This window comes from Mobula hypostoma, chromosome 14 (assembly GCF_963921235.1).
Source record: "Mobula hypostoma chromosome 14, sMobHyp1.1, whole genome shotgun sequence".
Classification (NCBI taxonomy): Eukaryota; Metazoa; Chordata; class Chondrichthyes; order Myliobatiformes; family Myliobatidae; genus Mobula; species Mobula hypostoma.
Window position 1 is genome coordinate 47,125,300 of NC_086110.1, and position 27,320 is coordinate 47,152,619.

Here is a 27,320-nt window from a genome sequence, read left to right on the forward strand (position 1 = left end):
GACCATCAGCACCCTGGAGACTGCACACCCAGAGGCTGCCTTCATCGTCACCGGTGACTTTCATAGAGCGTCACCAACTAAAGTCTCTCTGAAGTTCTGTCAACACATCCAGGTGAGCACACGGGGAGACAGCGTACTCGACCACTGCTACTCTCCCTTCTGCAATGCTTACAAAGCGCTCCTTCACCCACCATTTGAAAAATCAGATCACTACTCCATCTTCTTGCTGCCAAAGTACAGGCAGAAGCTGAAACAAGAGGCGGCCATAGTTAAAACCGTCTACTGTTGGTCCGACCAATCAGTCTCCATGCTGCAGGACTGCTTCGATGACGTCAACTGGAATGTTCTCGTGATGAGGATGTCTCCGAGTTCACAGGTGGGGTCACGAATTTCATCCAGAAGTGCTTTGAGGATGTTATCCCCCAGAAATCGGTCAGCGTCTGTCCAAACCAGAAACCTTGGATCAGGAGTTCCGTGCGAGCAGCACTTACTGTGTGACACAGAGCTTACGCTGTCGATAACCAACAGGAGCTCAAGAAATGCAGCGACAATCTGCGCAAAGTCATCAAGGCAGTGAAACAACAATGCAGAGACAAGGTTCGGACTCAACGTTCCACCAACAACACACGCAGCTTACAGCAAGGTCTGCACACCATCGCAGTGGAGTTTCCAACATCAATGCCTCTCTCTCAGACGAGCTAAATCTTTTTTTACGCTCGATTCGATGTCACCAATACTGAGCTCCTGAGGCGACCGGCAGATTGGTCATCTCTGGGGCCAAAGTACGCAGGTGTTTCCGACAGGTGGACATTCATGAGGCTGTGGGACCAGATGGCATCCCAGGGCGGGTACTCAGTGTGTGCATGGCACAACTGGCAGGTGCGTTTACAGACATTTTTAATCTCTCCCTCTCCCAGTGTAGAGTGCCCTCCTGCTTCAAAACATCCACCATTGTCCCTGTACCTAAAAAGACCAAGGTAACATGTCTGAATGACCGGCATCCTGTTGCACTCACCTCAATAATAAGCAAATGCTTTGAGAGTCTGGTCAAGGACAACATCTGTAGCATGCTACCACCCACACTGGACCCCCTACAATTCGCCTACTGACACAACCAATCCATAGACGATGCAATAGCCACAGCTCTACACACAGTCCTTACACATCTGGAGAAGGATGCCTATGTGAGAATGCTGTTCTTGGACTACAGTTCAGCATTCAACACCATAATTCCCTCCAGGCTTGACAAGAAGCTCAGAGACCTTGGCCTTGTGTAGCTGGATCCTGGACTTCCTGTCAGATCGCCGGCAGGTGGTAAGAGTGGGCTCCCTCACCTCTGCCCCTCTGACCCTCAATACAGGTGCCCTCAGGGCTGTGTCCTAAGCCTCCTCCTTTACTCTCTGTATACCCATGGCTGTGTCGCCACCCACAGCTCCAATCTGCTAATTAAATTTGCTGATGATACCACACTAGCCTAATCTTAAATAATAACGAAGCAGCCCACAGAGAAGAAGTCATCACCCTGACACAGTGGTGTCAAGAAAACAACCTCTCCCTCAATGTCGCAAAAACGAAGGAGCTGGTTGTGGACTACAGGAGGAATGGAGACAAGCTAGCCCCTATCGACATCAGTGGATCTGGGGCTGAGAGGGTGAACAGCTTTAAGTTTCTCAGCATAAACATCACCGAGGATCTCACGTGGTCTGTACATAACAACTGTGTGGTGAAAAAGGCACAACAGCACCTCTTTCACCTCAGACGGTTGAAGAAGTTTGGTATGGGCCCCCAAATTCTAAGAACTTTCTATAGGGGCACAATTGAGAGCATCCTGACTGACTGCATCACTGCCTGGGATGGGAACTGTACTTCCCTCAACCCCAGGATTCTGCAGAGTGGTGCGGACAGCCCAGCAAATCTGTGGATGTGAACTTCCCACTATTCAGGACATTACAAAGAAAGGTGTGTAAAAAGGGCCTGAAGGATCATTGGGGATCTGAGTCACCCCAACCACAAACTGTTCCAGATGATACCATCCGGGAAACGGAACCGTAGCATGAAAGCTGGGACCAACAGGTTCCGGGTCAGCTTCTTCCACCAGGCCATCAGACTGATTAATTCACTCTGATATAGTTGTATTTCTATGTTATATCAACTATCCTGTTGTACTTAATATTGATTATAAATTACTATGATTGCACATTGCACATTTGAACAGAGATGTAATGTAAAGATTTTTACTCGTATTTGAAGGATGCAAGTAATAAAGACAATTCAAATCAATTCATTGCAGACAGGTTTGCTAGAGCTGTTGGCGAGGGTTTAAACTAATTTGGCAGGAGGATGGGAACCCGAGTGATAGGGCTGAGGTTGAGGTATTTGGTATGCAAGTAGATGCACTGTGTAGAGAGAATGCGAGGAAGGACAGGCAGATGAAAAAGCAAAATTGCAGTCAGTGGGATGAATTGAAGTGTATCATGGGGGCATAATTAAAAATGGTGATGAATACAGGACTGAAGGTGTTATACTTGAATGTACACAGTATACAGAATAAGATAACATCCAAGGATTGTATTGAAAGGACAGGCAAGTAGGCAGAGAGAGTGGGGTGGCTCTGTTGGTAAAAAAATTAAATCAATTCCTTAGAAAGAGTTGACATTGTATTGGCTGATGTAGAGACCCTTGGGGGTAGAGATAACAAACTGCAAGGGTTAAAAGATCCTGATAGGAGTTATATACAGATCTCCAAACTGTGGCCAGGATGTGAGATAAAAATTACACCAAGAAATAGAAAATACATGTAAAAAGGGCAACGTTATAATACTCATTGGAAAATTAGGCTGGTGCTGGATCCCAAGAGAGGGAATTTGTAGAATGCCTACATGATGGCTTTTTTGAGCAGCTTGTGTTGAGCCCACTAGGGGAAAAGGCAGTTCAGGATTGGGTGGTGTGTAATGAACCAGATTTGATTGGGGAGCTTAAGGTAAAAGAACCCTAAGGAGCAGTGATCATAATATGATAGAATTCACTCTGTGATTTGATAAGGAGAGGCTAAAGTCAGACATATCAGTATTACAGTGGAGTAAAGGGAATTACAGAGTCACGAGAGAGGAGCTGGCCGAAGTTGATTGGAAGGGGATACAAGCAGGGATGATGGCAGAACAACAATGGCTGAAGTTCCTGACAGCAATGCAGAAGGCACAACATAGATACATCCCAAAGATGAAGTAATATTCTAAAATGAGGATGACGCAACTGTGGCTGTTGAGGGAAGTCAAAGACAAAAGAGAAAGAGAGCGCATATAATATAGCAAAAATTAGTGGGAAATTAGAGGATTAGGAAGCTTTTAAAAGCCAACAGAAAACAACTAAAAAAGCCATAAGGAGCCAAAAGATTAAAAATGAAGGTAAACTTGCCAATAATATAAAAGAGGATACCAAATGTTTTATTTGAGTGTTATAATGAGTAAAATAGAGGCGAGAATGGATACCAAACAATTGGAAAATGACGCTGGAGTGGGATAAAGAAATAGCGGACAAACTGAATAAGTATTTTGCATCAGTCTTCACTGTGGAATACTCTGGCAGTATGCCAAATTTCAAGAATGTCAAGGGGTAGAAGTATGTATAGTTGATATTGCTAAGGAGAAAGCACTTGGGAAGCTGAAAAGTCTGAAGGTACAGTAGCCAAGTCACCTGGGCCAGATGAACTATACCCTAGGGTTCTGAGATTGTGGAGGCATTATGAATGACCTGTCATGAATCACTAGATTCTGGAATGGTTCCTGAGGACTGGAAAATGGAAAGCATTGTGCCACTCTTTAAGATAGGAGGCAGAAGAAAGAAAACTATAGGCCAATTAGCCTGATTTCAGTGATTGGAAAGATGTTGGAGTCCATTATCAAGGATGAGGTTTCGGAGTTCGTGGAGCACATGATAAAATAGGGCAGAGTCAACACGGTTTCCTTAGGGGTACATTTTGCTGGACAAATCTATTGGAATTCTTTGAGAAAATAACAGGTAGGATAGACAAAAGAGAGGCAGTGGATGTTGTTTATTTGGAATTTCAGGAGGTCCTTGACAAGGTGCTGCACACGAGCTTGCTTAACAAGAGAAGAGTCCATGGTATTACGGGGAAGATACTGGCATGGATAGAAGATTGGCTAACTGACAGGAGGCAAAGAGCAGGAATAAATGTGGCCTTTTCTGGTTGGCTGCTGGTGACTAGTGGTGTTCTGTAGGGGTCAGTGTTGGGACTGTATATAATCCTCTCACATTATATATCAATGATTTGGATGATAGAATTGATATTTTTCTGGCTAAGTTTGCAGATGATGCAAAGATATGTGAGGGAGCAGGGAATCTGTGGGAGGACTTAGACAGGTTGAGAGAATGGACAAAGAAGTGGCAGATGGAAAATAGTGTAGGGAAGTATATGGTCATGTACTTTGGTAGAAGGAATAAAATCATAGGCTATTTTCTAAACAGGGAGAAAATTAAAAAATCAGTGGTGCAAAGGGTATTTGAGAGTCCTCATGCAAGATTCCCCAAATGTTATGTTGAGTCGGTGGTAAGGAAAGAAAATGCGATGTCAACATTAATTTTAAGAGGACTAGAATATAAAAGCAAGGATGTAATGTCAAGGCTTTATAAAGCATTGGTCAGACAACACTTGGAGTATTGTGAGCAGTTTTGGGCCCCTCATGTAAGAGAAAATATACTGACATTGGAGAGGGTCCAGTGGAGGTTTACGGGAATGATTCAGGGAATGAAAGGTTTAATGTATGAGGAGAGTTTGATAGCTGGAGTGTAGAAGAATGAGCGAGGATATCATTGAATCTTGGAAGGCCTAGGTAGAGTGGATGGATGTAGAGAGGACGTTTTCCTATCGTTGGGAAGTCTAGGACCAGAGGGCACAGCTTTAGAATACAGTAATGCCCATTTAGAACAGAGATGAGGTGAAATTTCTTTAGCCAGAGGGTAGCGAATCTGAGGAATTCACTTCAACAGCGGCTGTGATTGAGGCCAAATCATTAGGTATATTTAAAGTGGAGGTTGATAGTTTTTTGGTTAGTCAAAGCCGCAAAGGTTATGGGGAATAGGATTGCAAGGGACAATAAATCAGCCATGATGGAATGGCAGAGCAGATTCAATGGGCCAAGTGGGCCCAATTCTGCCGCTACGTCATAGGTCTAATGGTCTATACAAAGGGTTAGAGTGATCTGAAGGCTTTTAGTGATTTTGAAATGGTCTCACCTCATCATAGTTGAAGACTCCAAGCTGTAGACGGATAATTGTTACAACTGCACTGCTGAAAGTTCTGTAGGAGGATAGGTTTAAACCCAGCACCAGGTTGCACTGGGGAAGAAAAGGAAAAAAACGTTATTCTGTTGGTTATAATGTTGGTGACAAAGAAGATACAGGTGGGCAGATTAAACTGTGTATTAATTTGTATGCTCTTGAGACTTGTTGGTATGGGTAATTATAATAAAATATTTTTCAACATTATTAGCAATTTGTATTTACACCTTAGCCTGGTATAAAGATACCATGGTACTCTCTGGGAATGTTTCATACTGTCTATATTTTACAAACTAAGTTTCACACATAATCAGAATTTAAATAAAAAAGTAGTTTTAAGAGCACCTTACAAAGAAACATGGGGAGGATCTTCCACAGCTCAGCTTTCTGGCACAGGTGACAATGAAATTAAAATATGAAGCTTTCTCAGGGCAAATGCAGGTAGCAGGGGTTTATGGCCAGAGAAGAATGCATGCAGTACAACGTAATTACAGTCTGCTTACTATAGAAGAGTAGCTCACGAGCAACACCAGCATGATGAGCAGAAGTCCCAGAAGATTACCCCAGGCTCTCTCCAAGGAAGAAGTAATCAAGTGCATTTTGGGGTTAAAGTGCAACAGACTCCAAAATTTAACAGTAGCCAGTAAGACCAGGAAAGCAATCACATAACCCAGGGCAGAATCTGTAATTGCAGTCTCATAGAAATTGATAAACCTGGAAGTAACCACAAGTAACATCAGTTTACATAAATCACAGTTTTGAAAAATGTTTTGCTATTAAATTTACAGTAAAACTTTAACTTTTGTAGTTTTGTGAACTCAGAGCCCAAGCCTGCTCCTAATGTTTTTCTCAGCACCACCCACATCAATGTTTTTTTTTGTAGCTCCTATTATGAATTTTAAACCAGCAGTTTTCATTAGTAAGTCAGTTTACCTCCAAGGGGCAAGCAGTTCAACGCAATCATTTTGGTCCTCTGGAAGATTCCTGTTTTGCCTTTTTATTTTAAAAAGGTGAAATTTTTGAGAGATGTGCCAAAAAGCACAATCCCTCCACGCCCAGGTTTTCCACTACTAATAATATTTTAATTGCCCGACTAATCGTCCAGGGCTGCTGCCTTAACACATGTAGGGAAAATCTCCCAACAAAGGAAAGGCTGATTCAGCTCTGAAACCCTGCCACAAAATAGCTCCTGAGCTGTGTGGAATAATTGGCATTTGTGGCTTTTCAGATTTGCAACCTTTTCTGGAATGTGTTCCCCTTGAAAGTTAAAGGTTTACTCTATTAACAGATATTTTCACAATGAAGCATCTGCAACTTGTAGGTACAAACTGGCACAATTATTGTTTCGGTTCAAGCTGCTGTGCTTCTTGGCATTTTCATAAAGTGGACTTTATAAGACCAGCAAGCCCAATGCTTTCATGTTCTACAGTGTGGTTACAGAAATTTGGTAAATGTTGTGTCTGTGATCTGAGTCACTGGAGAGATTCTGAAGCTAGTGGTAGCGAAGACTTTACTCATCACAGCAAGTAGGCATTCTCCCGGTGAGCCTCTCAGTAGAGTCTCTCAAACTCAAAGTACATCACATTGTTATACCCTTAAGATTAAAGGTTACAGCAGGTGATTCAATACAATTTCAATAGTTACAATGACATTGTTTACCTCAATATTTTGAGCTAGATAATACTTCCTGTGAATTACATATCTACACTCAGGCAGCTCAGGATGTTCAAACACCTTTACTGAGACAAAATAATTCACCCAAATGGTCTAAAAGCTTCCGAGGATAGAGAACCCAGACACCCAAAATTCGTCCATTGAGGGCTTACTTTCTTGAGTATACAAATATCCCAGCTACTGATTGGTCAAACCTGCCAATGACCATATTTGATACACTAAGTGGCAACAACAGTCTGATTTGCAAGGTTCCTTGAACTCGGTCACAAGGATGCAAAATAACTTCGGCCATGTTGCCCAGTTTGATGCATGCCAATTAACATAACCCCATTGACTTACATCTGGCAGATGCATATGAGAATGTCTCATGGTCACTTCACTTTGCAAGCCATATCTTTTAGCACCCAGCCACCTGCCATGGGCCAGCAACCTGTGCTCTGTAGGCAGTAGTTTGTTTACAAAGTTGTTCTTTTAACTTCAAGCTGATGACTGCTTGCAATTTACACTTGAAACTGAAGACTGGTTTTCATTTGATTTGGTATCTGCTATGTTTACATAATTCCATAACTCCAGACTAATCCTAGCAGTAAATAACCCAGCTACCTGTCCCGATTCTGGAGGTAGTTCTCTATAACTCTCTTTCCAAGCACTGCTCGCTTTATATATAGTCCAAATGCACTCCAGCTGCACATTATAATGGCCATGTCAATAATGTTCCATTTGTTCCAGAAATACTTCAGTTTTTTCTGCTTTAGCACTTTTCCCTGAGGAAGGAGATAAAACAGATAACATAGGTGAATTTAGCAATAAATACTTCCCTTCATAATCACACCCTAGGGTTAAGTAGCAACTTTTGTTTTAGCAGGTTTCATTTCTAACTACAATTTGGTTATTTTCTTCTGTTATAATTGATCTGAGTTAAAACTAGAGGATTAATCTCAATATAGTGTCTTTGCTTTGCGATGTGATAAACCTGTTGCTCGGCTAATTAATGAAGTGTTTTGTTAAACTATAAAAGAACAGAAGGTTCTATGTCTGTGCTGATGTGCTCGAGATACCGATTTGCTTCATTTCCCTTAGTTGGGGTAGGGCAAATTGGACTTGATTACCCTTCAGTGATCTCCATAGAAAGCTAGCAAGGACCGCTTGAAGAATAGCTGGATTAATAAGCCAGCTGCTGGCATTAAACTACCAAGACTTAACATAAAAGCTGGTAGTTGTAATGAATTACTAGAGGATGAATACAGTCCCCGCACATAAATAAATAGCCTCAGGAGAGAATAGGTTAAAAACACAAAATATAATTTGCCGTCATTCTGAATTAACATTGGAAATTTTGATAATCTGAAGTTTGCCTTTTCATAGATCGACTGCAGGAATATATGATGCATACAAGAGTAATTTAATGAGAACTTATAAAGAGTGTCATGTGGTCCAGACCCTGAACACCTTACTCATGGTCAGGATGAAAGGATTAGAGACAGAGTAACAGAGCGTGGAGATAAGAGAGAACGCAGACGCTGGAATCCGGAACGACAAACAACTTGCTGGCAGAACGCAGCAGGTTGAGCAACATCAGCAGGGAGGGGCAGAAATGTTCAACATTTCAAGTCAAGATCTGAAATACAGCATGGTACTGTAGTATAAATAATGCAGCAAACACACTCATTCAAAACAGTTTTCTTTGCTATTTTAATTTAAAGTAAATGGATTGGCACTTCAGGTAAAAAAAAAGCAAGTTTCAGGAAGAAATAAGAAGAGTTCATACAATAGCTACTCCCCCTTCTCCCAGCTTAATTCCAGAGTTAACACAGTTTTCTGCAGCTTGAGTCTGTTCTAGGACTGACAGGCAATGAAATTGTGAACGTTGCATCTCATTTCATTGGCAAAGATTGAAGTCATAATCTAACGCTCAGTGTTCATTGTTGGGCTGGCTCATATGATTGAATAGTTGCTGGACATTGTTTGGGTTTCACTGCAGTCACTTGCCATGGTTTTGGGCTGCAAAACTCTGTAAACAATTGGAAACAATTTTGTAATAGATGTCCATTTCTTTGATGTACATTTGTCCTCTTTTTGATGGGTTTACTTATAAAGTGTGGTATGAGTGCATGTTCTAAACCAGTGAATGATATATCCAGACTTATGTGCAGTTAGAGCAGGGGTTCCCAGCCTTTTAATATACCATGGAGCCTTGCCATTAACCGAGGGGCTGTGGGCACCAGGTTGGGAACCCCCAAGTTAGAGTATAGTTCCATTTGAAGCTTTGTGGTGTTGTGGAATGGGTCTCAATACCAAGCAACACCAGATACAGATTAATAACTTGTAAATAAGGACTATGTGCCAGCCTGCGGTGAAGTGACATCTGTACCGGACTTCGAGGCAATTGGCCCCGGGGTTCGAATCCGGCCAGCTCCTTCGCTTTCCATCAGAGCTGGCAACAGCATTACCACTCACGATTCCTATTTCCACTGGTCATTGGTAGCACCCTATGATCAGGGATTACAGATAACACTGTTTTCAGGGTTCTCATGTGACTTTGGTATGCTTTGCCTCATGAAACTCCCTTCAGAATCAGCTCTGTAAATACAGCCCAACATTTGTACAATTATTTACTTGCTTTCCCTTTCTGGCTTCTGCTGGAAACAATGATTAAAGTAATGTGTGAGGCTGATTTTCATTATTGTCTGCCTATTGCAGGGAAACCAGTCAGCTGACTTGTGTCTGCATGAGCTCCATTTTGTTAATTACTGTACACTACCCAAATCACCAACAAGGTAGGGTGCTAAGCACACAGCCCAGATGACTGTGTAGGTCTGGAAAGAGGCAATTGTCCAGTGTGGGGTAGCCACAATGACAGGGGCATGTGTTAGCCTTGGAAAGCCCCAGGGAGCATGCTGACTATTCCTGATTTTGAATTTCCATTAAGTGGGCAAACTTTCACAGTACGTGGTCCAATTCCAACAATCCCCAATGGGTTTGTATATTTAAAGAGCCTTGTCCCCGAGAGCAGAAGGTGATCCAGCAGAAGGTGAACCCGCAGCAGAGGAGAACAGGGCAGAATGGTTTTCCTCATATTGTTTCTGTTAAGGAGCATCTTCAGAATCAACATCATGCCATAGGCTTCCTCTACTAACCCTCCAAATATCCTGCTACCCAAGCTTCCTGTCTGTTTTTTGCAAGGCCGAGTTGCTAGCTTGGTGCTCAACCCAGCTCGGATGGAAAGCGAAGGAGCTGGCCGGATTTGAACCCGGGGCCACTTGCCTCATGGTCTGGTGCAGATGTCATTTCACCACTGGCCGGCATATGGTCCTTATTTACAAGTTATTAATCTGTTTCCGGTGTTGCTTGGTACTGAGACCCGTTCCACAACACCACAAAGCTTCAAATGGAACTATACTCTAACTTGGGGGTTCCCAACCTGGTGCCCACAGCCCCTCAGTTAATGGCAAGGCTCCGTGGTATATTAAAAGGTTGGGAACCCCCGTTCTAACTGCACATAAGTCTGGATATATCATTCACTGGTTTAGAACATGCACTCATACCACACATCATAAGTAAACTCATCAAAAGGAGGACAAATGTACATCAAAGAAACAAATACCTATTACAAAATGATTTCCAACTGTTTACAGAGTAACCATTGCCAGTCTTTCTCTGGACTCAGTGGTCCGAAGCTTTAGGTGGAATGCTACCAAACCAAAATACATTCAAAGTATCCCAGGCTTTCAAACCTCTTCCCAATTCCTCCTTTCTTGCATGAATTTTGATTCAAGATGAGCTTTTATAGGATTCAAAGAGAAAAGATCTACCAATTACCCTAATGTCTGGTAAATCCAGTGTCGTTAGATTGCAACTAATTTATCGCCTTATCTCTTCTGCGATAAATATATGCATTGAATTAAATGTATAATTCATTTTACATATAGCTTGAAGTAATCATGATCTGAGTACAACATTTGCTTCCTTAACCACCCTCACAGCTTCTTAAAGGGAAGCTCAGGGATTTACCTGCAGTGATGTATAGTCTTCAAGTAAGGACATCTTCAGTCACCACCATGGACACGAGGCAAATAAATTACTTATCACATTTTAAATTAAAAAAAGCAACAGTTTCAACATCGAAGATGCCATGGTTCCATCTATGGCATTGATACAACTGATAGCAGTTGACCACATGTCTTAAATCTTCAGGATGTCAACTCTAGAATGACATTGGCAGATCAGGTATGGCAGGGACATTGCTCACAGTAATTAGAACTTTACATTCGATCCAGGACTGCATTAGTTGCAGAGGCAGAGCCTATGGACTGGACTATCTATGCTCTGAGGCACCTGGAAAATGGTTTGCCTGGAGCTCACTCCAAGGTTCAAAGACTTTCTGTAAATTCCATTAAACAGGACATAAAATTCATCAAAGAGAGCTTAACAATTCTCTGAATGTTATGATTTTTTTGAAAATAAAGACAATGACCAGGACTCTGAGAACTTTGGAATGAACTGCAGGTGTCTACAGGTTGGAATGCCTGCCAGCCTCCTCATTCACCTGTCCAAGCTGAGTATCACAAGTTCTCATGCTGCATCAAGCCCTTGGGGCCAACTGATGAAAACATGTTATAAGGGAAAATACGGTATTAAAAGGTGGATTTCATCCTTTGTGATAATGCACAGATATATCACAGATTTGTATAAATTATTTCCCCATTTTAATGTTTAGCATATTTGTACAATAATGCCATGTAGCATGATTTCCAGAATATTTCTCCAACTCAATAAAAAGTGTTTTTCCGGACTTCCCACCTACCTGCATGACCATATAGTAAATAACCACAAGCATGAAGACAATTTGTGCCCCAATAACAGAAGGATAATTTTTGTCGGTGTAGTGGTACAATCGGATGATTTCTGTTTCCACATTGCCAAGAAAGACACCTGAAGGTGGGGTTGGGGGGGGGGGTGGGGAGAGAAAGTTTGCAACTGATGAGGATTTACAACAATTGGAGTTCTGTTCAGCACCTGATACAAAGACACAACAAGATGCCTTACATAGCTTTGTGATTGCCTCATTGTAAATGTTGCCTGACAAATCTGTTGGAATTCTTTGAGGAAATAACAGGCAGGATTGACAGGAACAGTCAGTGGATGTTGTTTACTTGGAGTTTTAGAAGGCCTTTGGACAAGGTGCCACAGCTGAGGCTGCTTAACGAGATAGGAGTCCATGGTATTATAGGAAAGGTACCAGCATGGTTAGAAGATTGGCTGACTGGCAGGAAGCAAAGAATGGGAATAAAGGGGGCCTTTGCTGGTTAGCAGCTGGTGACTAGTGGCGTGCTGCAGAGGTCTGTGTTGGGACCACTTCTTTTCATGTTACATGTCAAGGAATTGATGGCTTTGTGGCCAAGTTTTCAGATGATATGAAGATAGGCGGAGAGACAAGTACTGTTGAGGAAGCAGGGTCTCTGCAGAAGGGCTTAGACAGACGGAGAATGGGCAAAGAAGTGGCAGATGGAATACAGTGTTGGGAAGTGTATGGTCATGCACTTTAGCAGAAGGAATAAAGACATAGACTATTTTCTAAATGCGGAATAAATTCAGAAATCAGAAGTGCAAAGGAACTTGGGAGTCCTTGCGTGAATTACCTAAAGGTTAACTTGCAGGTTGAGTTGGTGGTAAGGAAAGCAAATGCAATGTTAGCATTTATTTCAAGAGGACTAGAATACAAAAGCAAGGATGTAACACTGAGGCTTTATAAGACATTGGTCAGACTGCACTTGGAGTATTATGAGCAGTTTTGGGCCCCTTATCTAAGAAAAGATGCACTAGCACTGGAGAGGGTCCAGAGAAGGTTCATGAGAATGATCCCATGAATAAAAGGTTAACACATGAGGAGTGTTTTATGGCTTTGGGCCTGTACCTTCTGGAGTTTAGAAGAATGAAGAGGGTGCACAGAGACCAGGCAAACGAGTGATCAGCCAGGGAAGCCAAAGGGTTAAGATGAGAAGTGGCTGTGGTGGCTTCATATCAGCCATGATTGATACCATGATGCCTACTCCACATACTTTAGACAGAAATTTACTGCAGGACTACCTTTCCCACAACACTGGCCCACAAATATTTACAGGTCTTGACTGCCATTTTACAGCACTCGAGATATACGTAGTACACAAAAAAAGTCCTAATGGTTATAATTTTCATGGATATAATTCATGTCAGGAGATCACAGTATTAAGTATCAAAAGGAAAGTTTGTGATTTATCTCTGAATTGGCTCCTATTCCATTTTAGGCTGAGTTTATTGTGGGCTGTCTTCATTCTAACACATTACCCTCATTACTGCCTTCTTTGCTCTAACTTGGTGCACTGTTGGACTAAATCCACCATTAAAGAGCCAACACTACCTTCAGCAGCCTTGTGACTTGGGAACAACACTGCAACATGATTTCCCAGGAATCAAAATAACCACAGAAACAAAATACATTTTTTAAACAAGTATAGTTTTTTGTAATTCTGGCATGAATCACTATGAATACAATCAATAGCAATATTGGCATGTGAACAATGTTTATACCTTGATTTATCTCATTATAAAGTCATGGAGTAATAAAACATGAAAATAGGCCCTTGCTGACTACAGCATTCTCCCCAGTAGTTCCAGTTGACTGAATTGAGCCCATAACCCTCCACTATTATTAAAAACAATTCTTTTGTTCTAACAATATCACATCGGGCTTCATGGAAAGAATTCTGAAGAGTTAATTTTGCCTCCCAAAAAGCTTTTACTACTTTAACATTGAAATGTCAGTTCAAAGATTTGTGTAAAGATGATGAATCCCCATCATTAAGGACCCCCACCACCAAAGACATGCCCTCTCCTCAATGCGAGCATCAGGGAGGAGGTACAGGAGCCTGGAGACCCACGCTCAATGTTTTAGGAACAGCTTCTCCCTGTGCACCATCAGATTTATGAACAGTCTGTGAACACGACTTAGAAAAATAGAGGGCTGTGCGGTAGGGAAACTCTAGGCAGTTTCTAGACTAGGTTACATGGTCGGCACAACATTGTCGGCCGAAGGGCCTGTAATGTGCTGTAGATTTCTACGTTCTAACATGAGCTCATTATTCCCCTTTTAAACTACCTTTTTTCTTGTAACTTACATGTGCTGCTGCCACAAGGCAACAAGTTTCATGATATAAGTCAATGATAATAAACCTGATACTAATTCCCTCTTAGGAATAACTTGTGAGTGAGGATCTATGAACAGTGAGCATTGCATTTATTTTCCAAACGGTAAAAATGGGACCTTTTATATCCACTTGAGAAGACAGGATTTTGGTTTAATGTCTCACTGCAATAGCATCTGTTCTGGTAGTGCTGTATACCCTTAGCATTGCAACCTGAACTACTGTCTCAGGCAAGGCTTGAACATGCGTCTTAAGGCAGAGGCACGAAGCAATAATATTAGTCAGATGTATTAGTAGCTACCTCTAAACCTAAAGCTATTGTGAAAAGTTTTGGGCCCCTTATCTTAGACAGGATGTGCTGAAACTGGAGAGGGTTAAAAGGAGGTTCACAAAAATGATTCTAGGATTTAACGGCTTGTCATATGAAGAGTGTTTGACGGCTCTGGGCCTGTATTCATTGGAATTCAGAAGAATGAGGGGTGTTCTAATTAGAACCTATCGAATGGTGAAAGGCCTTGATAGAGTGGATGTGGAGAGGATGTTTCCATGTCGTCAGAATAGAGGGGCAACCTTTTAGAACAGAGATGAGGAGGAATTTTAGACAGGGAGTGGTGAATCTGTGGAATTCATTGCCACAGGGGGCTGTGGAGGCCAAGTCTTTATGTATATTTAAGGCAATAGTTGATAGATTCTTGATTGATCATGGCGTGAAGGGATATGGGAAGAAGGCAAGAGATTAGGGCTAAGGGGAAAAAAAAATCAGCCATACTGAAATGGCAGTGCAGACTCCTGTAGCTTATGGTCTTATAAAAGCAAGGTTTGTAACGTTGTTGCTTTACAAGGCACTGATCAGGCCTCACTTGGGGCTGAGAGGAAAATTGGATCAGTCATGATGAAATGGCAGAGCAGACTCGATGGGCCAAAGGGCCTAATTCTGCTCCTATACCTTATGGTCTAAACAGATACAGACTCAGAAACAGAAGTGAATCTTACTGTGATTGTTTCTACATGGTTTGCATAAGGTGCACAATATGGAAATAAGCTGTTGAGATCAGGCTATGCTGATATTCTCTCTTCTCGCTGCTGCCATTAGGAAGAAGGTACAGGAGCTTCAGAGCTCTCACCACCAGGTTCAGGAACAGTTACTACCCCTCAACCATCAGGCCCTTGAACAAAGGGGAAAACTTCACTCAACTTCACTTGGCCATGATTGAGACATTTCCACAACCAATGGACTCATTTACAAGGACTCTTCGTCTCATGTTCTCGTTATTTATTTGCTTATTTTTTGTTATTTCTTTTTTTTTTATATCTGCACAGTTTGTTGTCTTCTGCATGCTGGTTGAACACCTAAGCTGGGCACCCTTTCATTGATCCTGTTGTGGTTATTATTCTATAGATTTACTGAGTACGCCCAAAGCAAATGAACCTCAGGGTTGTATATGCTGGCATATATACACTTCGATAATAAGTTACCTTTGAACTTTGTTAATGCTTATGAACACACGTTGATTTTATCTTTCTGCTCCCCTTAGTCGCTGCTGGCTGTTTCCCCTTAAAGTGTCATCCTCTTAATAACTGTAATAAAAGCAGAATATACTTGTCTCTTACCAATAGCTTTCATCTCCAGCATCAGTGTGACCACGCAAAATAGATTTACATTTGCATTGTAGACTGTAAACTCTATAAAGATGGCTCTGGTGTGCATATCAACCCAGCTGTTGTCTTTCAGGTACTTAATAATTCTGCAAGGAAAAGTAAAGGAAATCATTATTTTATCTTGATTTTGACATGCAGATTAAACATACACTCTAAAAGAAAAATCTGCACTTCATGCATCAAAATATAGTAAGCGAATCACTGATGACTGTGCTCATTTAAAGAAGGTTGCAGCTGTGTGTCAGCTATCAGTGAACAAAAGCTGCAGTAGCCATGCAAATATTTTACTAGATGATGCATGCTAATGTTGGATGAGTTCAGAATCAGGTTAATGACACCCACTGTCTAGTCTTCTTCATGAAGAAGCATGCAATAAAGATACTGAAATACAGCATATGTTGTGGTGAAAGGGACAGTGGAGGTAGAGACAGAGGCTGGAAGGTGATACATGGAGACAAGAGCCTGCAAACGCTGGAATCTGATAAGCAAGGAAGGTTCAACGGTTCATTTTATTGTCAAAGTATGCAGGGGGCAGGGCTTCAAATTCTTGGATCATTGGGATCTTTTTGGGGGGAGGTATGACTTATACAAGAACGATGGGTTACACCTGAACTTAAAGGGTACCAATATCCTGGCGGGATTGTTTAATATAGCTGTTAGGGAGGTTTTAAACTAAGTTGGCAAGGGGAAGGAAACCAGGGTGTTAGGGTCGAGGAAGAGGAAAATAGAAATAAGTCAAAGATACTGTGCAGCAAAGATGGCAAGAAGGACAGGCAGGTGAATAGACAGGATAATTTGCTGTGCGATAGAAATATAGCAAAATCGGTTACAGATACTATCTAAATGTACTGTACTTAAATGCACGCAGCATTAGAAATAAAGTGGATGATCTTGTTTTACAGCTACAGGTTAAAAGATAGGACATTTGTGGCCATCACCGAGTCATGGCTAAATGATGGATGTGATTGGGAGCTGAATGTCCCAGGATACACAGTGCATAGGAAAGATAGGAAAGCAGGTAAAGGAGGGGGTGGTGTGGCCCTGATGGTAAGCAACGATATCAAATCAACAGAAAGAAGGGACATAGGATTAGAAGAGGTAGGATCCTTATGGGTCGAGTTAATAAATGGCAAGGGTAAAAAGACACTAATAGCAGTTATATACAGGCCTCCAAACAACAGCTGGGATGTGGACTACAAGCTACAGCTGGAAATAGAAAAAGCTTGTCAGAAGGAAAATGTCAAGATAATTATGGGGGATTTTAATATGAAAGTGGATTGGGGGAAAGTCAGGAAGGTACTGGATCTCAGGAGAGGGAGTTTGTAGACTGCCTACAGGATGGCTTTTTGGAGCAACTTGTCCATAAGTCCACCAGGGGATCGGCTGTTTTGGATTGGGTGCTGTGTAATGAACCTGAGGCGATTAGGGAGCTGGAGGTAATGAAACCCCTTGGAAATAGTGATCATAATATGATTGAGTTCAGTTTCAAATTTGAAAAGGAGAAGCTGGTATCAGGTGTATCGATATTTCAGTGGAACAAAGGAAATTACAGTGGTATGAGAGAGGAACTGGCCCAAGTCGATTGGAAAAGTAAGTCGGAAGGAGGGACGGTAGAGCAGAATTGGATGAAATTCCTAGAAGAAATCAGGAAAGTTCAGGAAAAATATATTCCAAGAAAAAAGAAAATCATGAGTGGAAAAATGGCAAAAATGCGGCTAACGAGAGAGGTTAACGCGAAAATAAAAGCAAAAGAGACGGCGTACAAGGAAGCAAAAATTAGTGGGAAAACTGAGGACTGGATGACTTTTAAAACCTTACGGAAGGAAACTAAGAAAGTCATTAGGAAGAAAAGATGAATTATGAAAGGAAGTTGGTAATTAACATAAAAAAGGATACTAAGAGTTTTTTTAAATATATGAAGAGTAAAAGAGTGACATGGGTAGATATAGGACTGATTGAAAATGATGCTGGAGAAATTATAATGGTTAACAAAGATGGCAGAGGAACTAAATGAGTATTTTTCATCAGTCTTCACAGTGGAAGACATTAGCAACATACCAGATAGCCAGAGGTCTCAGGGAATCGATTTAGGTACAGTCAAGATTACTAGAGAGAAAGTGCTTGGGAAGCTAAATGGACTAAGAATAGATAAGTCTCCTGGACCGGATGAGGTGCACCCACAGGTTCTGAAGGAGGTGGCTTTGGAGATTGTAGAGGCATTGGAAATGATCTTCCAGGAATCAATAGACTCTGGTATGGTTCCGGAGGACTGGAAGGTCACAAATGTAGTTCCGCTGTTTAAGAAAGGAGGGAGGCAGCAAAAAGAAAATTACAGACCTATTAGTCTGACATCAGTAGTTGGAAAATTATTGGAGTCAATCCTCAAGGACGAGGTTATGAAATACCTCGAGATGCAAGACAAGATAGGCCGAAGCCAACATGGTTTCATGAAGGGAAGATCCTGCCTCACCAACCTATTGGAACTTTTTGAGGTAATCTCGAATAAGATTGACAAGGGAGAGGCTGTGGATGTTGTGTATTTGGATTTTCAAAAGGCCTTCGATAAGGTGCTGCTTAAGTGGCTGTTTAATAAGGTGAGAGCCCATGGAATTACAGGAAAGATATTGGAACGGGTGAAGCATTGGCTGATAGGCAAAAAGCAAAGGGTGGGAATAAAGGGATCCTATTCTGATTGGTTGCCGGTTACTAGTCGCGTTCCGCAGGGGTCGGTGTTGGGGCCGCTTCTTTTTACAATGTGTATCGATGATTATGGATTAAATGGTTTTGTGGCTAAGTTTGCGGATGACACCAAGGTAGGTGGAGGAGCTGGAAGTGTTGAAGAAACAGAAAGGTTGCAGAGAGACTTGGTCAGTTTAGGAGAGTGGGCAAAGAAATTGCAGATGAGATACAATGTTGAGAAATGTACAGTTGTACATTTTTGAAGAAGAAATAATAGGGCAGATTATTATTTAGATGGGGAGAAAATTCAAAAATTGGAAGTGCAAAGGGACTTGGGGGTCCTCGTGCAAGATACCCTAAAGGTTAACCACCAGGTTGGATCGGCAGTAAGGAAAGCAAATGCTATGTTGGCATCCATTTCAAGAGCAATAGTGTATAAGAGTAAGGAGGTGTTGATGAGGCTGTATGGGGCACTGGCGAGACCTCATTTGAAATACTGTGTGCAGTTTTGGGCCCCCTATCTTAGAAGGGATGTACTGATGTTGGAGAGAGTTCAGAGAAGATTTACCAGGATGATTCCTGGAATGCAGGGGCTAACAATGGATTTGTGGAATTCGTTGCCACATACAGCTGTGGAGGCCCGATCATTGAGGGTGTTTAAGGAGGAGATTGATAGGTATCTAATTAGTCAGGGTATCAAGGGATATGGGAAAAAAGCTGGAAATTGGAACTAGATGGGAGAATAGTTTAGCTCATGGTGGAGCGGCAGAGCAGACTCGATGGGCCGAATGGCCTACTTCTGCTCCTTTGCCTTGTGATCTTGTGTCTCGTCTTGTACAATACAACTCTGAGATCCGTCTTCTGCAGATAGCCATTAAATACACACAAAAAGAAAAAGAAACAAAACTTGCAGACCTCAAAATCCCTATGCTATATATAGTATATTTCTTACTGTGTAGTTTTTTTATTATTATGCATTGTAATGTGCTACTGAAACAACAAATTTCACAATATATGCCAGGGATATTAAACATAATTCTGATTCTGAAGAATTCAATGTTCATACCATTAGGTTGTAGACTACCCAGGCAGAATACAAAGGGCTGTTTCATGAGGAGGTCATGCAGTAGATACAGATTACCAATCAAAAAAAAGAAAAGCATTTAAATAATGTCTTTAAACTGAGGTAGTGGTGTTACAGAAGTTATAGACTTTCTATCCTACTTGCTGCCTCAGTAATGCAGCCAGCTTTCTCCTCCACTCTCCTATCAGGCAGGAGATACAAACGCCTGAAAGCAGGTACCACCAGCTCAAGCACAGCTTCTATCCCACAGTCATCAGACTCTCGAACAGACCCCTTCAACAATAAGATGGACTCTTTTCCTCACAATCTACCTCATTATGATTTTGCACTTTATTTACCTGCGCTGCTCTTTTTCAGCAGCTTTTCAGTTTATTCAGCGCTGTTATTGTTTTATTTTATTTCACAATACCTCAATGCATTGTGTAATGATTTGATCTGCAAGAACTGTATGCAAGACAAACAAGAGAAAATCTGCGGATGCTGAAAAATCCAAGCAACACGCACAAAATGCTGGAGGAACTCAGCAGACCAGGCAGCATCTATGGAAAAGAGCGCAGTTGACGTTTTGGGCCGAGGCCCTTCCTCAGATCTGGAGAAAAATGGATGAGGAGTCAAAGTTAGAAGATGGGAGGGAGGGAGGGAAGAAACACAAAGTGATGGGTGAAACCAGGAGAGGAGAGGGGTGAAATAAGGAGCTACGAAGTTGATTGATGAAAGAGATACAGGGCTGGAGAAGGGGGAATCTAATAGGAGGGAAAGAAGGCCATGGAAGAAAAAAAAGGGGACGAGCACCAGAGAGTGCACGCAAGGAGATAAGGTGAGAGAGAGAAAACCGGATAGGGAATGGTGAAGGAGAGGAGGCAGGGTGGCCATTACCAGAAGTTCAAGAAATCGAATTTACTACCTACCACCCCAACAGCCTCTGGGTCCAGCATATAATTCTCCATAAGTTCCACCATCTCCAACGTGATCCCCCCACCAAGCGCATCTTTCCCAACCCCCCACTTTCCGCAGGGATCATAAGAACCCCCTTGTCCATTTGTCCCTCCCCACTCATCTCCCTCCTGGCACTTATCCTTGCAAGCAGAACAAGTGCTTCTCCTGCCCCTACACCTCCTCCCTCACTACCATTCAGGGCCCCGAACAGCCCTTCCAGGTGAGGCGACACTTCACCTGTGAGTCTGTTGGGGTCATATACTGTGTTCAGTGCTCCTGGTGTGGCCTGCCGTGTATCATTGAGACCCGACGTAGATTGGGAGACTACTTTGCCAAGCACCTACGCTCCATTCACCAAAAAAAAATGGGATCTCCCAGTGGCGACCATTTTAATTCCACTTCCCATTCCCATTCTGATATGTCAGTCCATGGATTCCTCTACTGTCATGATGAGGCCACACTCAGGTTGGAGGAGCAACACCTTATATTCCATCTGGGTAGCCTTCACCCCGATGAAAATTGATTTCTCTAACTTTTGGTAATGGCCACCCCTGCCCCCCCATCCCCTTTTCCCTCCTCCTTGCCTGCACTCTCCAGTGCTCCTCTCCTTTTCTTTCTTCCATGGCCTTCTCTCCTCTCCCATCAGACTCCCCCTTCTCCAGCCCTGTATCCCTTTCACCAATCAACTTCCCAGCTCTTTACTTCACCCCTACCCCCCTCCCGGTTTCACCTTGTGTTTCTTCCTCTCCTCCCCCCACCTTATCACTCTGACTCCTCATCTCTTCTCTCTCCGGTCCTGCTGAAGGGTCTCAGCCCAAAACATCGACTGTTTACTCTTTTCCAAAGATGCTGCCTGGCCTGCTGAGTTCCTCCAGCATTTTGTGTGTATTATCTGTATGCAAGGCATGGTTTAATGTACAAACATGTGGTAATAATAAACCAACACCAATTCCACCAGAATCAACAGTGTCAAAATAAGTTGTGTACACGAAGATCTTCCAAGAATTTTATGAAGGGTCCAATAGAGATGGTGGAACGCAACATCAGCTGGGGTCACATCTTGCCTCACCAGCCCCATTCACAATCCCTCGCCACTGATCTGAAGGGCAGCAGGAGAGCTACAGAAGAAATTGGGTGGGTGTGCAGTTGGAAAGGGAAAGAGAGGGAGAAATATAGTGAAGGAGGAAGAGAAAGAGTGGGTTGGGGGAGCAAGTGTGGGATGGTGTCCGATGGAAAAAGTAAGGGTAGGGTAAAACGGATGAAAGGAGAAAGTTGTTTCCTATCTTGCCCATTGTCAAAGGGGAAGGGTTGAAGTGGAAGCTAAGGGAGGATGGCCATATATTTGTGACAGCAAGCAAGTGCGTCATCTCTCTCTCTCTCTCTCTCTCTCTCATCTCCATCACACACCATCTCTCTATCCTTCTGTCTTTCTCCCTCTACCAGCCTTGCACCCCTCCCTCTCCTCCATTCTTAACCAAACCTGACCCACTCGCCTGCCCCTTGCTGCTCTCGCTGCCTTGAGTAAAGACTCTTGCTAATGATCTGCTCTCCTGCCATCAAATGACTACGGGTTTCAACATTCCTTTAAAAGCTTTTGAAACACAATATTGCCCCTACTGTGAACTGTTTGCAAAGTCATCAGGGAACATCTCTGAAAAGGTGTTAGTGATTTTTCAGGAAAAGTATTTTCTAAAATTGAGGAAAGAAAGATGATATGTATATAATCCGTTTCACAATAAATGTGAGTGAACGGTTTACCCTTTAGGAGGATGGATTGTAACTCCCAATAGACTTCAGAGAGATTTAACTCGTGATATGATGTTTGTCAGACTGTTTCAAATGCAGTCCACTTTCAGTGGCCATTTTATTAGGTACACCTGTACACCTGCTCAATAATGGAAATATCTAATCAACCAATAATGTGGCAGCAACTCAATGCATAAAGGTATTAGAATGGGGAAGAAATGTGATCTAAGCAACTTTGACCATGGAATGTTTGTTGGTGCCAGATGGGGTGGTTTGAGTATCTCAGAAAATGCTGATCTCCAGGGATTTTCATGCACCACATTTCCTAAAGTTTATGGAGAAAGGTACAAAAAAACAAATCACAGCCAGTGAGCGGAAACTCTGTGGGAAAAACTGTATTAATGAGAGAGACCAAAGGAGAACGGCCAGACTGGTTCAAGCTGACAGGAAGGTGACAGGAACTCAAATAACCACATGTCACACTAGTGGTGCACAGAAGAGATTCTGTGAATGCACAACACATTGAACCTTGAAGTGGATGGGCTACAGCAACAGAATACCATGAACATACACTCAATGGCCAGTTTATTAGGAATAGGAGCTACCTAATAAATTGGCCACTGAGTAGATGTCCTACTTGCCTAAATTACCTCAAATGATTCTTTTTCCACAAATTGTTTCATCACAAATCTCACACTCTATCTCTCCGGTGAGTAAATCCAACATGAAACTGAATTTGTTAATTCGTAATCACATTTCAGAAAAGCTGCATAATTCAGTGAGTTTCTCTGTTAGGAAGATGTAACCTTTTTAAAAAAACTTTTGTGATTTGTTAGCGGTATATGCATCTAATATTAACATAGTTATATTGTAATATCTGGTTGTAATGATCTTATCCATACCAGTCCATACCATGCAGAGGAAGCAATGCTATTTCCCAGCTGGTTAAAAATTGACCTATTACGTATAACCCTCTATAGCAGAGATAAATAATAATCAAAGAATTAAAGGATTATATTGTGAATAAAGAGAGAAAGTTTTATTTATTTCTATTCAGATTGATGTAAAAATGTGTAAGGAAAAAATATGATAAATGTAGTTGGCCAGGTAGCAATCACAGAAGGAGAAAGAGAGAACATCATAGGTTGAAAACCAGTGATATTTTGACAAACAATATTTGACTCAAGACAGTGGCTCAGTTTGTCTTTCTGCAGATGCTGCCGAGCTGCTAAATCGTTTCCAGAATTTTCATTTTTTAATTCAGAGATATAGCTCAGTAACAGGCCCTTCCAGCTCAGTTACACCCATGTGACCAATTAAACTGCGTGTCTTTGGAAAGTGGGAGGAAACTGGAGCAGCCGGAGGAAACCAATGCAGTAACTGGGAGATGTACAAGCTTCTGACAGACAGCTGTGGAACTGAACCTGACCTGCTGTTGCTGTAATAGCTCTACACTAAATGCCATGTTACTGGACCTTCCCCAAATTCAGATTTATTTCAGATATGCAGCATCTGCAATTTTCTTTTGTTTTCTTATTATAAATGTAATTTTATATTGCATGATCATACATACTGCATTGGTCGACATGAAATAATTGTGGACTACTTGAAACAAGCACAACAATCTGTGATGACATTAAGTTAAGATTGGACTCATAAGCCACTTGAGAGCCCATAAGTGGATCAACAGAACGAAGACCATCATCCTCGACCTCGAGGGATAGCCATCACACACATTAAGTTCCTGTAGAAAAATAATTGGTTATCTTTGCAAATTTTGGTTACCTGGATGCAGTTTTGAACTCTGTGCCCAATTCAGCCACAAAACCACCTCCTCGATAAACTGCGAGCTTTCCCCAAATGGGATATCCGTTCAGCTGTGATTCACTCTGATATTTCCAGGAGGAAGCAAGGCTCGAAGAGTCAGTATGAACATTGAGGTTTCCAAAGTCTAACATATATTCATCACTGTAGGAGTAGGGAGCACGGCATTCCTTAATGCTATCCAGCAACCTAGTTGGCACAGGGCAAGGAGCTGGCTTCACTCTCACCTGTCGAACGCGGGGGCTACCAATCAGCTTTGAATTCCCGTCTGTTATAAATCCTGGACAAGAAGTGCGCAATGATTATCCGGTTAGTCATTACATTTATTTCCACTCGTCACTTGGTGTTCAGTGACTGCACAAGTGAGTATGAAATATAAAATTAGGGCAGCGCAGTAGGGTAATGGTTGGCACTATGCTTTGCAGTGCCCGCTGTAAGATTTCAGTTCAATTCCCGCTGCTGTTTGTAAGGAGTACGTTCTCCCTGTGACTGTGTGTGTTTCCTTCTCGTGCTCTGGTTTCCTCCCATATTCTAAAGACACACAGCTAGTGAGCTGTCGGCATACTATTTTGGCACTGGAAGCGTGGTAATGTTGTGAGCTACCCCGCTGATTTGCTTTGATGCAAAACAATACATTTCATGGTATGTTTTGATGTATGTCGAAATATTAAATCATTGTGTGGGGAGTTGTTGCTTTGCTGCTGCTTATGTGTGGGAGGGTTTTGGGGTTCTCCTCTTTCATTCTTTGGGGCACTCCTCTGTTTTTGTGGATGGTTGTGAAGAAAAAGAATTTCAGGATGTATATTGTATACATTTCTCTGACATTAAATGTACCTATTCCTCTCTGTGATAAATACAGCTAATCTTTTAAAAATGTTTCATGGCACAAACCATTACATTTTTCAGATGTTTAAGCTGTGAATTTGGGATATGCATGTTACATAAAATAACAGTTAGACTATAGTCTGGTAATACCAGAGGGCTCATTGTGAGGTTCCAGAAACAATACAAATAGAGTCAGAGAACACTACAGAACAGAAAGAGGCCCTTGGGCCTGTCTAGTCTGTGTCAAACCATTAGTCTGCCTTGTCCCACCGACTTGTACCCAGACCATAGCCCTCCATAACCCTCCTGTCTACATACCTATCCAAATTCCTGTTAAATGTTGAAATTGACCCCATATCCACCACTTGTGCTGTCAGCTTGTTCCATGCTCTCACCACCCTCTGAGTGATGAAGTTCCCTCTCATGTTCCCATTAAATATCTCACCTTTTCACCCTTAACCCATGCCTCTGGTTTTAATCTCACCCAAACTCAGTGGAAAAAGCCTGCTTGCATTTACGCTGTCTATACCCCTCATAATTTTGTATACCTCTATCAAATCTCCCCTCAATCCTCTACATTCTTAGTAATAAAGTCCTAATCTATTCAATCTTTCCTTATAACTCAGGTCCTCCAGTCCTGGCAACATCCCTGTAAATTTTTTCTACACTCTTTCAATCTTATTTACATCGTTCCTGTAGGTAAGTGACCAAAACTGGACAAAATACTCCAAATTAGACCTCACCATCCTCTAATACAAAAAATAGCATCTTAACTCCTGTACGCAATACATTGATTTATGAAGGCCAATGTGCCAAAAGCTTTCTTTATAATGCTATTTATCTGTGACACCACTTTCATGGAATTATGGATCTGTATTCCCAGATTCTTCTATTCTACAGCACTCCTCGGTGCCCTACCATTCACTGTGAAAGACCCACTCTGGTTGGTCCTCCAAAGGTGCAACACCTCACACATGCCTGCATTAAGTTCCATCTGCCATTTTTCAGCCCATTTTCCAGCTGGTCCAGATGCTGCTGCAAGCTTTGATAGTCATCCACGCTGTCCACTACAACCCCAGTCTTGGTGTCATCCACTAATTTGCTGACCCAGTTTATCACCACATTATCATCCAGATCGTTGATATAGATGACAAACAACAACAAACCCAGCACCGATCCCTGCAGTACACCACTAATCATCGGCCGCCAGTCAGAGAAGCAACCATCTATCACCACTCTCTGGCTTCTTCCATGAAGCCAAAGTCTAATCCAATTTACTACCTCATCTTGAATGCCAAGTGACTGAACCCTCTTGACCAGCCTCCCATGTGGGACCTTGTCAAAATCCTTGCTAAAGTCCATGTAAACAACATCCACTGTGTTGCCTTCATCCACTTTCCTGGTAACTTTCTCAAAAAAAAACTCTGTAAGATTGGTTAGACATGACTTACCATGTACAAAGCCATGCTGACTATCCCTAATCAGTCCAGGTCTATCCAAATACTGATTTATCCAGTCGCTTATAATACCTTCCAACAACTTTCCCACTTGTGATGTCAGGCTCACCAGCTCATACTTTTCTGGCCTATTCCTAGAGCCCTTCGTAAACATCAGAACAATATTAGCTATCCTCCAATCCTCCAGCACCTCCAGCACCTCCAGAACCAATTGATCAAGATAAAATATTCCTTTTTTAAAAAAATCACTTATTTAATATTGTTTCAATAGTTTTGTCATTACCTTCATAAGTTCCATAGAGGTTGGGTAATAAGATTTCCTCAGACCAATTGTAAAAGTCATCGACAGTTACAGAGCCATTGAACTTTCTGGTAAAACTATCGTTGATGGCTTTGTTTAAATAAAAAGAATGAGGACTTCGTTCTCCGTAGGCAATAATCGACAAAGACACCAGAAACAGCACATGGGCTAAAATAAGGAAGAAATGTATAAGATCTGGTTTTACTTTTGTTCCTTTATTTCTCAGGTTAACCACAAATATATAAAAGCCAGATCATCTCGTCTGTATCAGTGGCTGGCTTACCAAAGTATAATTGACCCTGTCATTATGGTCGGCTTGATTACAGAAATTCACCCTTGTAGAATTCATAAAACATTACCCAAAAATCTGAGATGCAGGATAAAATATATTGTGACTGAACTTGTGAAAAGAAAGTATACAAATAAACACAAAGTTAATATTTTTCAAAGCACACCTCTTAATGCATGTGCAGATGACAGGGTTTGAGATCTATAGGATTGCAATACCACCCACTTTCTAGGACACATTTCCAACCACGCAACACAGGGGTCTGTCTCCTCTATTGCTTTATTCAGTGATCAGCCACATTCAGTACATTAACTTACAAAAAATGACTGCTCTGTTAGATCTTCAGAACAAAAAGTGAAACAATTGC

The 27,320-nt window shown here is 41.9% G+C and overlaps 1 protein-coding gene across 1 annotated transcript in view; it reads right to left on the bottom strand.

Moving 5' to 3' along the window:
* Positions 1 to 27,320, bottom strand: part of LOC134356389 (polycystin-1-like protein 2) — a 134,324-nt gene that overhangs the window by 21,040 nt on the left and 85,964 nt on the right. Inside the window, 7 exon segments of the mRNA XM_063067324.1 lie at positions 5,254 to 5,355; positions 5,802 to 6,012; positions 7,576 to 7,736; positions 11,777 to 11,904; positions 15,765 to 15,898; positions 24,043 to 24,361; positions 26,647 to 26,832. Of these exon segments, the coding sequence (XP_062923394.1) occupies positions 5,254 to 5,355; positions 5,802 to 6,012; positions 7,576 to 7,736; positions 11,777 to 11,904; positions 15,765 to 15,898; positions 24,043 to 24,361; positions 26,647 to 26,832 (1,241 nt within the window).